Source organism: Ictalurus punctatus, chromosome 2 (genome assembly GCF_001660625.3).
Source record: "Ictalurus punctatus breed USDA103 chromosome 2, Coco_2.0, whole genome shotgun sequence".
In the NCBI taxonomy this organism is placed as follows: Eukaryota; Metazoa; Chordata; class Actinopteri; order Siluriformes; family Ictaluridae; genus Ictalurus; species Ictalurus punctatus.
In genome coordinates, this window is record NC_030417.2 from 24,442,988 (window position 1) to 24,459,310 (window position 16,323).

General features: G+C 36.1%; 1 protein-coding gene across 1 annotated transcript in view; it reads right to left on the reverse strand.

Moving 5' to 3' along the window:
- LOC108274344 (alpha-1,6-mannosylglycoprotein 6-beta-N-acetylglucosaminyltransferase B) overlaps positions 1-16,323 on the reverse strand; it is a 104,546-nt gene that overhangs the window by 41,121 nt on the left and 47,102 nt on the right. Inside the window, exon 8 of the mRNA XM_053674242.1 lies at positions 8,331-8,500. Coding sequence (XP_053530217.1) covers positions 8,331-8,500 — 170 coding nt within the window. The remainder of the gene's footprint in view (positions 1-8,330; positions 8,501-16,323) is intronic.

The window sequence follows — 16,323 nt, forward strand, 5'->3', positions numbered from 1 at the left end:
TTCTGTCTCAATAGGCAAAGCCTTTAAGGGTTCATCTTTCCTCGAGTCCCTCCTGCTCTCTGTCTCACCTCTGGATATGAAAGGAGGATGAGAGTCCAATAGAGAGAAAATAAATAGCTATGGAAGAAATAAGTGCAGAGAGGCACTGTGGACCCAAACACTTTCTATTCTGCTGATGATGAGTCCACCCATCCATTTTCTGTACCGCTTATCCTATAGAGGGTCGAAGGGAGCCTGGAGCCTATCCCAGGGAACTCGGGGCACAAGGTTTGGGACACCATGGATGAGGTGCCAACCCATCGCAGGGCACAATCGCACACACATTCACAAACACACATTCACACACAACAGGCAATTTAGACATGCCAAACTGTCTACAGCACGTCTTTGGACTGGGGGAGGAAACCGGAGAACAAGGCAAACGTGCTAACCACTAAGCCACCATAATCCCCATCCCCAATGATGAATCATTAGTGTGAAATTTTGAGAGGAAGATCCCTGATAGTAAATTTGTACTTTGTGCCTGTTCTCCTCAATGATCCCCTGGCTCCATTTAATATGAAGTTGAATCTCTTAAAAGACAATTCAAGTGCCAATTGTCTTCTCTCTCTCTTTCGTTCTCTCTCTCTCTACCTTACCTTGACTACAGGCACTCTGACAAAAGCTTTTGCATCTTTTGTGTATTTAACTGATCACAAGCTTAAGAATCTTGAAGGTGGAAATCTGATTAGTTATCCATACGGATGGAAAATAACTTCAAAGCCACATATTGTCCCTGTATACTTCATAGTATTCAAACTTTGAAAAAAAAGAAGTTTTTTTGACGCAGTTAGTGAAATGTAAAGAAGTATTTGTTGCAAGAATTTCTGTGGTTGGTTGGTTGGTTGCAATAAGAATCAAATGGCCTCTTCTTGTGAAAGTAAACAGATTTTGCCCACTATTATTGACAAAAAGTTTATCAATATATCAATAGATAGACAGCACTCAGTTCAAGATAGCTTTAAAGACAAGGTGAATTGGCAATACAAACATGGAAATACTAGCTACAGTTGGCTGTGAGGTCACATTAATTTGAGCTTGTACGTCCAGCCAGTAGGGCCAAGACCGGACTTGAGTCCGGTCTCATTATATTTTCATATATTTATTTAGCAGATGCTTTTACCCGAAAGCAACTTACAAGTGAGGAAATACAGGCAAAGCGATATAACAACCGGAGAACAATACAAATAGTGATAACATACAAGATTTCTAATTGAGTTCTAGAGAAGCAAAGTGCGCAGAGAAGAGCTGTAAGAGACAGAGTAATTTTTTATTTTTTTTTAATAATGTGGGGGTTGGCATTTTAGGGGTTAGTTAAGTGCTCACGGAAGAGGTGGGTTTTTAGCTGTTTTTTGAAAATAGTGACAGAGGTCTCAAGACATTTTCTGTGTCGACTCTGTATTGACTTAATGGCATTTGTTGGAGAAACAGTACACACGATAATGGGTTAATTTTTTCTTGTTCTGCCTGAAGTTCTACTATGACATAATCAAAAAATTTATTAACTTCTCCTTTACCCCCATCTTTGGACTGTATTTTAAGTGCTTTCATTTCATTTTAAGTGCTTATTGGAACAACTGACTACAAATCTGGCTACCTGACTTTACCATAGTTTACTTATGCGTGTCTGTTTGTGCTTTCAGCAGCCTGTAACAAGCTAGAGAGAGAGAGAGAGAGAGAGAGAGCGAGAGAGCGAGAGACACACACACACAACCAACACAGAGCCGTGGGTGTGCACGTGTCTTTCAATGAGTTCGCTGAAAAGCGAAAGTAAAAATAAAAAGATGCTACAGTAGGAAGCTTATTTTCCAATGCATATATTATATCTCTTTTATTAACCTCTTAAATGTTTAAGCATCCTAGTTATTCCTCAAAGGCAAATTATTTCTTAATTACCATAAATTTCAGTAATTGTGAAACTAATAGTAAAATGTCTGTAGTTATAAGAGTGATGAATGTAAAGTTGGAATTAAAGGGTCATTTAAAGGGTTAAGTTTGAATTGGTAGTGTCTCCTTTCTAACTATAACTTACATTGAATATAAGCTTCTTAGTTTTACTGGGCCAAATATTTGTTTTCGCTTTGTGTGATAATGTAATTTATGTGTTTATATTTGACTCTAATGGCGTGCAGGCTGGGGCTTGTTTGTGTTAATTGCTGTTACAGGATAAGTAAGCCTCAGAATAGCTGACTAAGAAGACTCTTCTTAGTCTTTCAGTCAATAACGTGGGAAATGTATCTCTGGGGTTTGTCTTCAGGTAAGTACAGGAATCTTTTATTAATGTTTATGGTGTTTTTAAAGAAAGATTGAGCATCTTTCTTTTAGTGTAAAAAAAACCCTGTGCTGGTGTCTGTTTACTTATAAATCCATTCTTCATCAATTACATTCTTATAAATGAAATTGAAAATTTTATTTGAGATTAAAAAATATTTAGTGATATTCTGTCTGTATAATTTCTATTGTCCTATCCATTGTAGTTATTCTGACTAAGAGTCAAATATTGACTAAACAAAGTCAATGTTTGGTGTACTTTGTTCAGTTTTACAGTGTTGTCCATATGTATATTTTTTTCATATAATATCATTATATTATATAATATATATTATATAATTATTTCAAAAACTGTTATATTTATAATCACAATGGTTTGTCCAATTACTTTTGAGCCTGAGAAAATGGAGGGACTATGTAAAAAATGGCTGTAATTCTTGCTTGAATTAAAGCTGAAAGTCTACACTTCAATCGCATCTTGATTGCTCCATTGTGGTGGTGCACAGGGGCAAAATTAAGAAAATTGTGTCCCTGTCCAAATACTTATGGACCCAACTATAAAAGGAAATTTGCTGCCAAGTTTTATTGAGCATAGTTTATTACTGCTTACAACTGTTTTATATATATCATTGTGTAGATTAGCTCTGTAGGTTGTACATTGTACAGATTGTACATTGTACAGGTTGTACAGAGGTACATTAGTATCTCTTTCTTATCTTACCACATTACAAAAATATAATCTCAGAAAAGCATTGCTGCATCTTAGCTTCATTCTATATGTGTTCAGGTTGACACACTGTCCTTTCTTTTAAAGCTACAGGTATACATTCAGATCTCTATCTCCTCTCTGATTGTCTCTGTGTCCTTCTACTGGTACCAAGTTCTGTGCACTTTGATAATATTAATATTATGTAGGACTGCTTAATTTAATTATTTTTGAAGGCATCTTTGCTTTATAGCATTTACGTACATATGACTTTTGGACAGTACTGTAGCTCTATCACCCCCTCCCAACCCCCTCTCTTTAACTTGCTTAACACTGTATAATTTAGACATCACTTACATTGCTGTTAAGTTTATGTACAGCATTAACAGTACCATCAGTTTTCCACATGTACGCACATTGTGTGGGAAAATAACACATCGTGTAACACATAATAGTATTTTGATAAACGTTGAAATCCCATACAAATCCAAACACACACAAACAGTATATGCATCCATGCCCACATACAAACACAAACACGCACGCACACCACCCACTACCAGCAGGCGAGCATTTAATAACTGAAAGTCTTTCAGATTAGAGTAACACCATCAGTGCTGTCACGCTGTGCTTTTCAGAGCTGCTCAAGCTCTGAGTCATCTTCAGACTCTGCACGGGGACCGATAGTGTACAGTTTACACAAATGAGTAAGAAAAAGCGAATAGATTTGGGGTTTCTCATAGGAAGCAGTAGAGTGAACTTCAGCTATAGAAGACATGTTTAAAACATGTTGGGTTTTATGTATTTTTATAGAAAACGTAACACCTTGCTGCTCCTTACAAAAGTGATAAAACAGCTAGGAATATTGGTAAAAAGTGCACAGAATTTCGTACCAGTAGAAGGACACAGAGACAACCAGAGAGGAGATAGAGATCTGAATGTAGCTGTAGCTTTAAAAGAAAGGACAGTGTGTCAACCTGAACACATACAGAATGATGCTAAGATGCTTTTCTGAGATTATAGTGTTCTTATGTGGTAAGATAAAAAGAGATACTAATGTTAACCTACAGCGCTAATCTACACAATGATTTATTGTTGAGCATAGAGTGCAGATGTTAGGTCATGGATTAGGAAGGAATGGAGAGCTTAAGAAAGTCTCTTGTTGCTTAATAATCTTTATACTGGGATGTATGGGTATACAGTGTCATTATTTGACAAACCAATTTAAAGAGATGAGGTCATAAAAATTAAAAATCCATCTTTCTCCTGCCACTTAGAAAAGGGCATTGAGATATGTTATTTGCTTCTGCATGAAACTTATTGTATTCTCTAATTAAGATATCTACTGTAGTGTTCCTGATAATTTCTAAAATAAATATTGATTGTACAAAAATTGTGAAAGGAAAGAAAGAAAGAAAGATTGTTAAACTTTTCATGGTCAAGAAATTTGAAATGAACTGGCTCAAAGAGGAAGAGACATAAAAGATGTTTTTCTACAGCTTTTGACCAACAAAGAATAAATTTGATATTTTTTGTGACTGCTTGGTGAAAATAAAAGAAAAACATTAAATGAAGAAGGATGTGAGACCAGGGCCAACATGCAACTGATCAGTAATGCAGATCACAATCAGATCACAAATTTAATTAGTAATCAAATATCTCCAGCTATAAGAAATATCACATTAACAGCTGATTGAGACATAGCCATTTTGAATGTATCATGTGGCTGCTCTGTTTATTTGATATCAAGAGAAAAAGACATCATACTGTATATGTGGATTAAACACTCAACATAAATTAGGCTATCACTGCCTTAAATTACAGTGCTGTGAAAAAGTATTTGATTTCTTTTGTTTTTGCGTATATTTCACCAATTAAAAAAATTATTTTAAATCTGGTTGTGCCACCTATGGCCTCAATAATTGCAACCAAATGCTTCCGTTAGATCAGTCTTTCACTTATTTCTAGTACTAGGATTTACTCCTATTCTTTGGATCATTGCCATGCTGCATAATCCAGCTGTGTTGAGTTTCAATTTATGGACTGAAGACCGGACATTCTCCTTTAGGATTTTCTGGTGGAGAGCAGAATTCATGTTTTCCTCAGTTACTACAAGTTGCCCAGGATGCAGCAAAGTATCCCCACACCATAACACTTCACACCATCATGCTTGACCGTAGGAATGATGTTCTTTTTTATGGAATTCTGTGTTTGGTTTATGCCAGATGTAACAGGGTCCCTGTCTTCCAAACTGTTCCACTTTCGACTCATTAATCCACAGAACATTATCCCAAAAGGTTTGAGGATCATCAAGGTGTGTTTTGGCAAAATTCAGATGAGCCTTAATGTTCTTCTGGATTAGCAGTGGTTGGATGCCATTTTTGCCCAGTGTCTTTCTGATAGTGGAGACATGAGTAGTGACCTTTATTGATGCAAGAGAGGCCTATAGTTCCTTTGATGTTGTCATTGGGTCTTTTGTGACTTCCTGGATGATTATTTCCTGTACTCTTGGAGGAATTTTGGAAGGTTGGTCACTTCTGGAAAAGTTCACTACTTTGCCAAGATTTTACATTTGGACATAATGGCTTTCACTGTGTGTTTTATTTTTGGAGAGCCTTTGAAATAGCTTTGTAACCCTTCCCAGACTGATGTATTTCAATCACCTTCTTCCTCATAATTTCTGGAATTTACTGGGTAAGACCTTTTAACCAACTTAATGCTGTAGAAAAAGTTCTATTTAAGTGTTGATTTGATTGAACAGGGTTTGCAGTAATCAGGCCTGATTGTGAATAGTCCAGCTGAACCCCATTATGAATGTAGTTTAACAGATTTGGGGAATTAGTAACTACAGAGACAAATACATTTTCACACAGGCCCAGTTGGTATTGGATAACTTTATTTTGCTTCAATATATATATCGTTATCATTATCATCAGTTTACTCATGTTGACTTTGTTTTATCTTAGATTTTGTTTTAATTTTGGAAACAATTAATGTGAGATATACACAAAAACAGAAGAAATAAGGATACTTTTTAAAGTGAGATTCTCGATAAGTTCTGGTTGAACACTGGTGTGTTTGATAGACGCTGCTTGCCTTTTTGTTTGTTTTACCATTTTTGTTGTTTTAGTGTTAGTTTTTTATAGCATTTCTATTTTACACATCCCATTGGTGCTGTACAATGTGACACTTTAGATGGATGTCTCTTGGATTTACCCCATATATGCTGTTACAATTTAAGAAGTGCTGGGTCTCAGGCCATCTCTATAACCTGTGATAGGAGTGACTGATAAACAATTTCAGCCAGTGAATCCTCAAGTGCTCATTGCAAAAACAATACTGATATAAACAGTAGAATGTATGGTTGATTGATTGAAGGCGATGCAACTGTCATACTTCAAGATTTACTCTTGGATTAACTTCTACTCCTAGTTAAAAATTGCTTTGAGAATTTGTATAAAAATGTTTTAACTAAGAAATTTTCTGCTCTTAAGTAGACTCCCAAGACTATATTTAGGAGTAATTCTAATAAGCTTTAAACATACCAGCCCAGATCATGCCCCTGTGTGCTTCAAGCTTTTACTTTAAGTTAATAGCTGTTTTCAAGAAGAGCAGACTACACAGAAAATAAAATAGCTCCTACAATCATGTAAAAAAAAAAGTACACCCCATGGAAATTGTTGGCTTTTTCACATATTTGGACAAGCAAACATTTAATAAAGTTAATGGACTTGAACAAAACCACAAGGAAAATTAGCATTTTCAATAATGTATTCAACAGAACTATCAATAGATGTTTATATTTTCTATGGAACAAGTAAGTACACCCTTGGCCTCAGAAGCTAGTATCGCCCCCTTTAGCAAAAATAACTTCTTGTAGGCATTTTGAATAACTGTCCACCACTCTCGTACATCAGCTTGCTGGAATTTTTGACCATTCCTCCATGCAATATTCTTTCAGTTGCAAGAAACTGCTAGTTTCAAATCCCCCCACAACATATCAATGGGATTCAAATCCGGGCTGTAATGAAGCAACCCCAAACCAAAACATTACTACCACCGTGCATCACAGTTTGTATGAGGTGCTTCACCTGAAAATCTGTCTTTATTCAGCGCCAAACATGTCTGCTGTTACTGTAGCCAACGATCTCAATCTTTGATTCATATGTACTGAGCACATTATTCCAAAAGGCTTGATCTTTGCCTATATGCTCATTGGCAAACTGTAGTCTTGTTTAATATTCTTTTTAAACAGCAAAGGCTTTTTCCTGGCACACCTCCGATGCGGCTCAAATTTGTGCAATCTCTTTTTGATTGTAGAAGCATGCACTTTGTTACCAACACCTGCAAGACTTACTAGCAGATCCTGTGAAATTTTTGGGTTCGTGGAGACTTCTTTTTGCATCAGATGGTCTTGCTCTTGGGCTGAATTTGCTGGGACAAATGGATAAATTTGAAATCTTTGTCATTTGTAGATGATTATAAATCCCTTGCCAGACTCAGACATCCACAATCCTTTTTCTGAATGCCTTACAGAACTCTTTATTTCTTGTCATGATGACACCACACACTTTAATAGCAAAGAGAAGACCAGACACTAGATATGCAGGTTCTAATCACTGGCACCCAATCTTGAACACCTGTTTCTAATTTTATGGATTTGAAGTTGTGATAAATGTAGGGGTGTACTTACTTATTCCATATGTATTTTTTGTTAATTTAAAATGTGACAATGACTACAAAATGTCAATTTTATGTGTCAATTCATAGGGTGTATCACCTTTATTAATTGGCACTGTTTCAAAGAGGATCAAATGTTTGCTTGCCCAAATATATATATATATATATATATATATATATATATATATATATATATATATATATATATATATATATATATATATATATATATATAAAGCCAACAATTTCCATGGGGTGTACTTGTTTTTTACTATTTGTATATAGGAATTAATATTTGTGTACTAGAAGGGCAATTGCGTGTCTGTGTTTGTGTGTATACATGTCACATGCTTATATAGATTCTTGTATAGAAATTGCAAGAACCTGAAACAAACACCAAGTTCATACAAGAGCCATTTAAATGTTACAGCTGCAGTGTTGAAGGTGATTTTTGTCAACTGAATGGACTGTTGAAGTAAGAAAACATAAATTAATGTAATGCTCAACTGTACAATAGAGTCAGCAAAAAATGTGTATGGCCTTGGGAGCTATCCATGGCACTGAAAGAAATTAATTACACAAACCGTGTCTTTGTAGCTGCAGATATAATGCAGATATAATATATTAAACTCACCCATGCAGCTCTTTGACTGACAGTGAGATCTTGAGGTCGTGTCCCAGCACATGAAGTGCACTGAGGATGTCGGCCCACTGCACCATCTCACCCAGCGGCCCTCCTTTTAACACCTTAGGACTGAACACATCACCAGACTCCTCTGTCAGAAAACCCATGTGTATGAGCACCTGGGAAAGATGGACAAAAAGGGAAAAGGCATTCATCATTAAAAGCAGAAAATGTCATTTATTTAATAGAGGAATCTTATCAGACTGATCCTTTTAAATATACAATGCAGACTGTGAGGAACTGGCAAGTAACAGAACTTGTACGGGTTTGATACTGTATCCATTTATTGGTTTTAAAATGAATGGACGACTAAACTGTGGAACACCAACACTGATGGCATTTACATTTATATTGGGTCAATGCCCTTGAAAGTTAAGCCCTTTTAAACAAAGTTGCTCCTTTTATTATTCTTATCCCTAGACAAATCCCAGTATGACCTCAGAGGCAAAAAAAAGACCAACACTAGCGATATTACAGGCCTGGCAGAAAATAAAACTTCAACTGATGTCTATGGGGCACAAAACTGTGGCTGTAGTTTCTATTAAGGTTTCCCAACATATCACAGATATATAATATACTTTTATAATAATTTTATAACTATAATATATTTTTCTACAGAACATTGTTTTCAGTTTTTCCTCCTGCTTTGTGTCAGTAGTTCATCCCATGACCCATTTATCACAGTGCGTTGTCATTCTCAACTGTTGGGAAAGTATGGACTCTATAATTCACAGCTACCATTATTGTCAAAGTATGTAATGTAGTGTGACCCAGGCTGCCATCTAGTATGATGGAAGGAGAAGGCTTGGGTGGTAAATAGTGCAACATTTTTCAATTGATAAAAGACCTTTGTAAACTCCAGATCCCAGAATGCTGCAGCAATACCTGGTTCTTGGCAGTCCATGTCCAGTGCTCACACTTAGCCAGTTAAGGATGCTATAAAACCCATGTTCATTCAAGTTCTTCATGCAGTAACCCCTTATGTGCTACCATCTTCCTTGTCATGCAAATTCAAAATCAAAGTCTGTTTATTGCTGATGTCTGAAATATTCTGTGGATATCCCAATGTTAATCTCTGGCTGTTTGAATGTTGGTTAATTAGCTAGTCTCGACTGTGTGTTTGAGTTTCTGCAATTAGTCTTGTCATTTCTTGTTTATATTATTCTCACTTGTAAACACACTAGTTTTTAACCTTGGTCTAAGGCTTTTCATGTTAAAACAATAACCAGACAGCTCAAACGAAACACATTTTGCATATATGTTAGAGCTGTCATACCACATTACGTTCTTGATACGTTCTTTGTACTTCCACAGAAAGAGTACTGTCTACAATCACAACAACAAAGTTTGAACTAACAACAACAATAGTATTGAACTAGCGTCTTGCGCTATTCCATGACATTATGTTTATCTTGATAAACTCTAGTTCACTTTACAGTATCTATACTTGTTGTGTTTACATGTCCTTGTATCTTGTTTATAGTAGTTATTGTTTATAGCAATTACCTTCGTTCTATGCAAATCCATGCAAATTCTATGTTACTTTCTGGTTCTCCCAACAGATTAGATCAGGAGTGTCAAGCAGGTGGTCTATGGATGTTGTCTTGTGCACAGTTAATGACTAGGAGAAAAAAAAAGTCCTTGTCCCATTATTCCACTAGAGGACAAAGTAGTGCAATAAACTCAGCTACACACCAAATATGCTAATGGTAATACCTTATTAGCAAGCTATAATTTTTTTTTTTGGGGACAAATATTCCAATTATATCCATTTCAATTCCGGGTTGTAACACTACAAAATGTAGAAAAGGTGAAGGGAGTGGGGGTTATGGGAGGGGTGAACATCTGCAAGGCTGTATGGTAAAACCATAATTTTGTTGTTTTACTTTAGGTTTTTTTTTTTTTTTTTTTTTTTGTAATGAAGTGCAGTCATGTTCAGTCCATTTGTGCATTAAGAATGTATCTTTCAGATAAACTCAAGTGGAATTGTTTGTGTTGATAATTATTGTCTACTAAACTGATTCTTTGTTTTATTATCTGGCCCACTTGACATTGGACAAAGTGTAATGTGGCTTACGGAGAGGGGAAGTAGGGGTGCTGAGGGCATTGCAGCATCCCAGACTTTCAGGATTCCTTTAACTGCAACTACAGCTGCACACACTAAAATAATAATAAAAATATACAAATAAATAAAGAATAAACAAAGGCTAAACAAACTTTAATATTTGGGATTTTTATACCAAAATTAGTTTTGTGTTTCTATGTTGGAGATGGGGGGGTTATTCCTCTTTTACCACTGTAATTTTCAAACAATTATTATTATGTTTTAATTATTAAAGAATGATGCATGAAGCTTTTTAAACGTTTACAGTTGTATTTAATGTTACAGAACATCTGCCAGACTTGACTCTTCAGAACAAAGTTTATGCTTTCCATTTTCTCTGTAAGATGACAAGCTACGTTTTTGTGTCTTATTAAACTTATTAACCGATAAACCTATTATGCATATAAACCAGCTGTAAATATTCAGAGACTTGTTGTTATAGAAAATTAATCAACACCTTATGATTCAAGAGTTCAACCAGGCTGTGGTATAATTATTGTAAACAACACACATTCTCTGTTAAAATAAACATTATTTGACTATCATTCAGGTGACAACATAGCTCACGGCACATATATGCTGTTCCAGCATAAAATTCCAGCACCCCCAATGTAAAACACCTTCCTGCATCCCTTATTTGGCATGTTGCCTATAATGAGTTTGACACCTTAGATTCAGGTTAAGATTCTGGTATCCTTTATGCTTGGGTAACCTTCTTAATTAGTCTGTGATTACATTCTATTTAGTTTCAGTTTCACTATTTTGAACTTACATATTCAGTTTGTATTAGTGTTTTCATGATACTGGAATTTCTAACTGTGATACAATACCTAGACAAATATAGATATTCAACACCATTTTTGATACCAAGGGGGAAAACTGCCACAACATTAAGGGCATAAAATTGTAGATTTTTATCTACAGTTTAAAAAAAGAGATAGATTTAACCATGCTATAACATGACAACGATCTATATTTTTTACATTAATGAAACATCTTGAGGTAATGCAATTGTTCAAAAGCCTCTGACAGACCTCATTGGTACGACATGAGGGTGAGTAAATGATGACAGAATTTTCATTTTTGGTTGAACTATTCCTTTAAGCACAACAATATCTAAGTTAATTTACTTTGGACCATAGTCAAAGTATTTCCTTATCAACTGAAACTCTGAGCTCTGAGGGGGATTAGCTTAGCTTTGAGAATTACAAAAGGTCAACACATTTATCAACAACAGATTACTGAGCCATCTTGTGTAATGCTAAGTGGTCTATGTGGACACTGCGGTGTGTGTCAGCTCGCTGTCAGTAGAATAGAGAGCGAAAAAGAAAGCGCGGCTGGTATCGGTGTATCGATACTGACGAAAATGAGTATTGAAACCGTTTCAATCTATATTTTTGACAACATTATTTTGTGTGCATTCTTTGTTATCTATATTGTTACTTCTATCTGTCCACAATTAATCATTTGCTTGTTTTTTGTTCAACATGCATCTTATACAATAGACCATTTGTTTCCTAATGCATTTTTAAAAAAATGCATATAATGTTTGAAACAACTAAAGACTAAAAGCAGCCTTGTTTCCCTAAGTGAAAATGTGTCTCTACATTGTGAATATGTCTCAGCACATCCAAGCATGAGTCTCGGCTAAGAGCGTTTGAAGAAAATGATCCCTTTTCAAGCATTACTGAGCCCATTCTGCTGGAAAATCCCACAATACTGTTTTCTGTGATTCACAGAGCAGAACAGTAGCAGCAAGATAGCCAGACAGAAAGACCTGTCAAAGCAGCAAGATACATGGCTACATTATGTACAGACTCACCTATCTACTGATGTATGCATTTCAAACAGACTCTAACCTTAGTCTGAATGTTGTATTGGATCAGTTCATACAAGGGAAGAATGAAAGAGCACAAGTATTGTCAGGACGGAAACTCAGATAGTCATCAAATCCATACTTTCTTCCTGGTTGAGAGAGAATATTTGATGATTTGATGATGATCTTAACTATTATGGAGGATATGTGCAGGGTATGCGGATACTGATGCATCACAAATAGCAGTAGTGTGAATTAGACTTGGTTGCACCATGTGGATTCTTAGTCTATCACTGCAGCCCAGAGGAATATATCCCACTGCATCTTAAAATAAAAACTGAAATTGAGACACAGACAAAGACACAAAAAAATTAGTGCATAAGGGAGATGTACTTTTCTCTACAGCACACCTCTGTGCTGCATTCAGAACTGAGTCATTCATCGACAGCATACAGAATGAAATGTAATTTTCCTGAATGAGTTGTAAGCCTGGAGTGGTTTATGCAGATTCATAAACACACCATAGTGTATGCGTCTAACATTGAAAAACCTGTACACAAGTGCATAAAATGCGATTTAATGAACTAAACACATTTCCAAGGTAATATATATTATTGTTCCTCTGTATTAAGACCTCTAACACATCCTAAGGAATACCCAAATGCATTGCCTTTACATTTGGCAGCAGAGAAATTTCTGGAGCCTGAAGGCTTCAGTATCAGTACAGTATATTTCCTTCCGTCTGTGAAAATGTACTGGAGCCAATATTGCCAGCTTCTCTTCTTCCTCCCCCAGGCAGTCATCTTTCACAACAGCCCACTTTAAGATATGAAGTCTAAACCCCAACACCACTTTGCTCACTAGCTCAAGTACTTTATTAGACTGTAATATCTACTGGACTGCACTACCACTTTGGGCTGTCTGTTCAAATGCTATGGTTATTTATCAATATCCTTTATACGCTGAAGTACTTTTTCTCACCACACTCACTGTAGTCGCCTCTGCTTGATATAATTATACTGCTTGGTTTTTCCTAATATTGCACCTGTTATGGTGTGAGGTATGGCCTTGATTTACTAAGATAAAGAGTTTGATCAATTTCATGTGTAGTTAGCAGGAGAATTTCAATATGAGCAACTCAGTTTAGAAGAAGAAGAAGAGTAGTTAACATTTCATAAAAAATATTTTTATTCTATTAACATATAATAAAATGACAGAAGTACTCCTAATGCATATTACACACTATTAAACTATTATCTCCCAATGATAAACTTTTCACTTTTTTCCAATCCCATTTGTATCCTTGTTACTACATAGAAAAATGTTTCACTTTCTTTAAATTTCCTCCAAAAATGTAATACTAGCCTTTAAGTTGTATTATGATGCACCATTATAATCATTCAGGTCTGGTTTCATTCAGCACAGGTTTATCAATCAAACAAAGAAACAAATAAATAAGCAAACAAACACACAAATATGTGTGTGTGTGTGCCACAATTATTGGCACCCTTTTAGTCAATACTTTGTACCACCTCCCTTTGCCAAGATAATTTTCATTTAATATCTGTTGATATTTGATAGAGTCCATGATGCCATGTATCCTAACAAAATGTCCAGGTCCTCTGGCAGAAAAATAGCCCCAAAACAGTAAAGAGGTACCACCATATTTAACCGTGGGTATGAGGTACTTTTCCATATGGCTACCTCAGTGTGCGCCAAAACCACCTCTGGTGTTTATTGCCAAAAAGCTCTATCTGTTTCTACCATAGAACCCGATCCAATTCGAAGTTCCAGTAGTGTCTGGCAAACTGAAGATGCTTGGATGAGAGTAGAGGCTTTTTTTTTGAAAACCTTGTAGCTCTGCCACATAATTTCCATGTTTATATATACATATATGTATGTGTGTTTAATTATTTTAATTAATAGCACTTTAGCTATTAGTGCTGTCTAGTTGCCATCATCCACACTGTGTTTGGTTCCGTGCTCACGTTATCCCAAAACTCTATGTGGACTCAGTGCCGTCATCATGTAACGGCGCATACTGTTTACCGAGGTAAACTTAAACAGGGAGAGAGACCACAGAAGAAGCACGTTCACCTCTATAGCACGCTCAACTATAGGATTTCTATACGCTGTGGATTACTGTCACATTCCTTAAGGACATCAATACTGGTTCCTTGTTTCCTCGCGATTTTCATGACTGCTCAGGGTGGATTCATTCAGCAGGATACCTTGTTCCAGCAGAAGGTAGGATCCGCTCACCTAAACGGGTGAGGATGATCCGAAAAGACTTTAATCCATTGTATATATTTCTTTTGTAAGAGAGACTGTGAGTGTGGGTTATTTGTATATATTTGGAGGCCTTTTTGTATAATACACAACAAATGTGGTGAAAGTTATTGGTGGTTTTTGGTGTGTTTTTTCCCCCTACATGCTATTAGAGCCCGGTTCTTGTTTGTAACCTCTGCCTCTACGAAGTGAGTTTTTACACCCTTTCAAACAACTTGTGGTGATGTAGCTGAATTCAGATTGTAGTTTTGGAGACCTTCTGACCCCAAGATGCAACTAACTTGTGCAATTCTGCAGCTGTAATCCTTGGAGATTTTTTGGCCACTCGAACCATCCTCTTCATGGGGCATTAAGACAATATAGACACGCGCCCAATTCCAGGTTGGTTCATTACATTTCCAGTTGACTGGAACTTCTTAATTATTGCCCAGATGATAGAAATGGGCATTTTCAATGCTTGTGCTATTTTCTTATAGCCACTTCCCATTTTGTGAAACTCAACAACCTTTTGCCACACATCATAACTATATTCCTTGGTCTTACCGATTGTTATGAATGACTAAGGGAATTTGGTCTATGTGTTACCTCATATTTATACCCCTGTGAAACAAGAAGTCATGGTTGAACAATTTCCTGTTCTTAGTCACCCAGGACTGTACAAAAAAATTAAAAAATATCAATCGGAATATACTTCAAATATATTTTTCTCATATGGATTCATGGGGTGCCAATAATAGTGGCAGACATATATTTAACAAAGATATATATTTTTTCATAAACCTGTGCTGTGTTTGCAATTGTTTGATATCCATGATAACAGAGTATTTTTGTGAATTTTTTTTAACAAAAGATTAAACAATAAAGACAATTTTTCACAGCCTTCTTTGCTATTTACAAAGTGGAAGGCACTGTATATAATGGACTCTTCTCTCTGTTGCGGTCAGGGACACACATCCACTCGCTGAAGGCCAACACAGAAAGAAAGAGGAGGAGTTTCTTCCCACAGGCCATTCAGGCCCTGAACCAGGACAACACCAACACCCACACTGCCAACATTCCTTTAGGACTATTCATCCATCTTTTCCCTGTATGTAATAGATATTTATTACATAAGTTGGCAATTTCAGTACAACTACATCAGCTTAATGTTGCACAGCATTACATTGCACAAAACAACTGCACATATCTGCACTTTATACCAACTATAGTCAGACTGTTGCTGTCACCCATCTTTATATCCTTATATTCTATTTTTATATTTAAAAAAATACTTTCCCTTTCAGTAACTCTATGTAAATTCTATTTTATGTCATGAACACTAGTAAAAATCATTTCAGTACATGCCATCCTGTCTATTTATGTGTGTGTGTGTGTGTGTGTGTGTGTGTGTGTGTGTGTGTGTGTGAGAGAGAGAGAGAGAGAGAGAGAGAGAGAGAGAGAGAGAGAGACAAATTAAATCATAATTAGATTTATAAGACAATGATTTGCTTTCTGGATGTCACATAATCAAAGGGAAACAAACACATGCACTGTCCCATAGAGCTCCATAGAGTTATTATTGCACAAAGTGCTAATAGAGACCCACTGAGACAGGAATCATGCTGCCCCCTACTTTGGGGAGGAGCAGCAAACAGGACAGTTAATGACAGGGTTACCACATTGGGCTAGTTTAAAAATACTCTGCAGCAGCCAAGATGTTGTTTTATAGCAAATTATCAGAATTAAATCTAAAA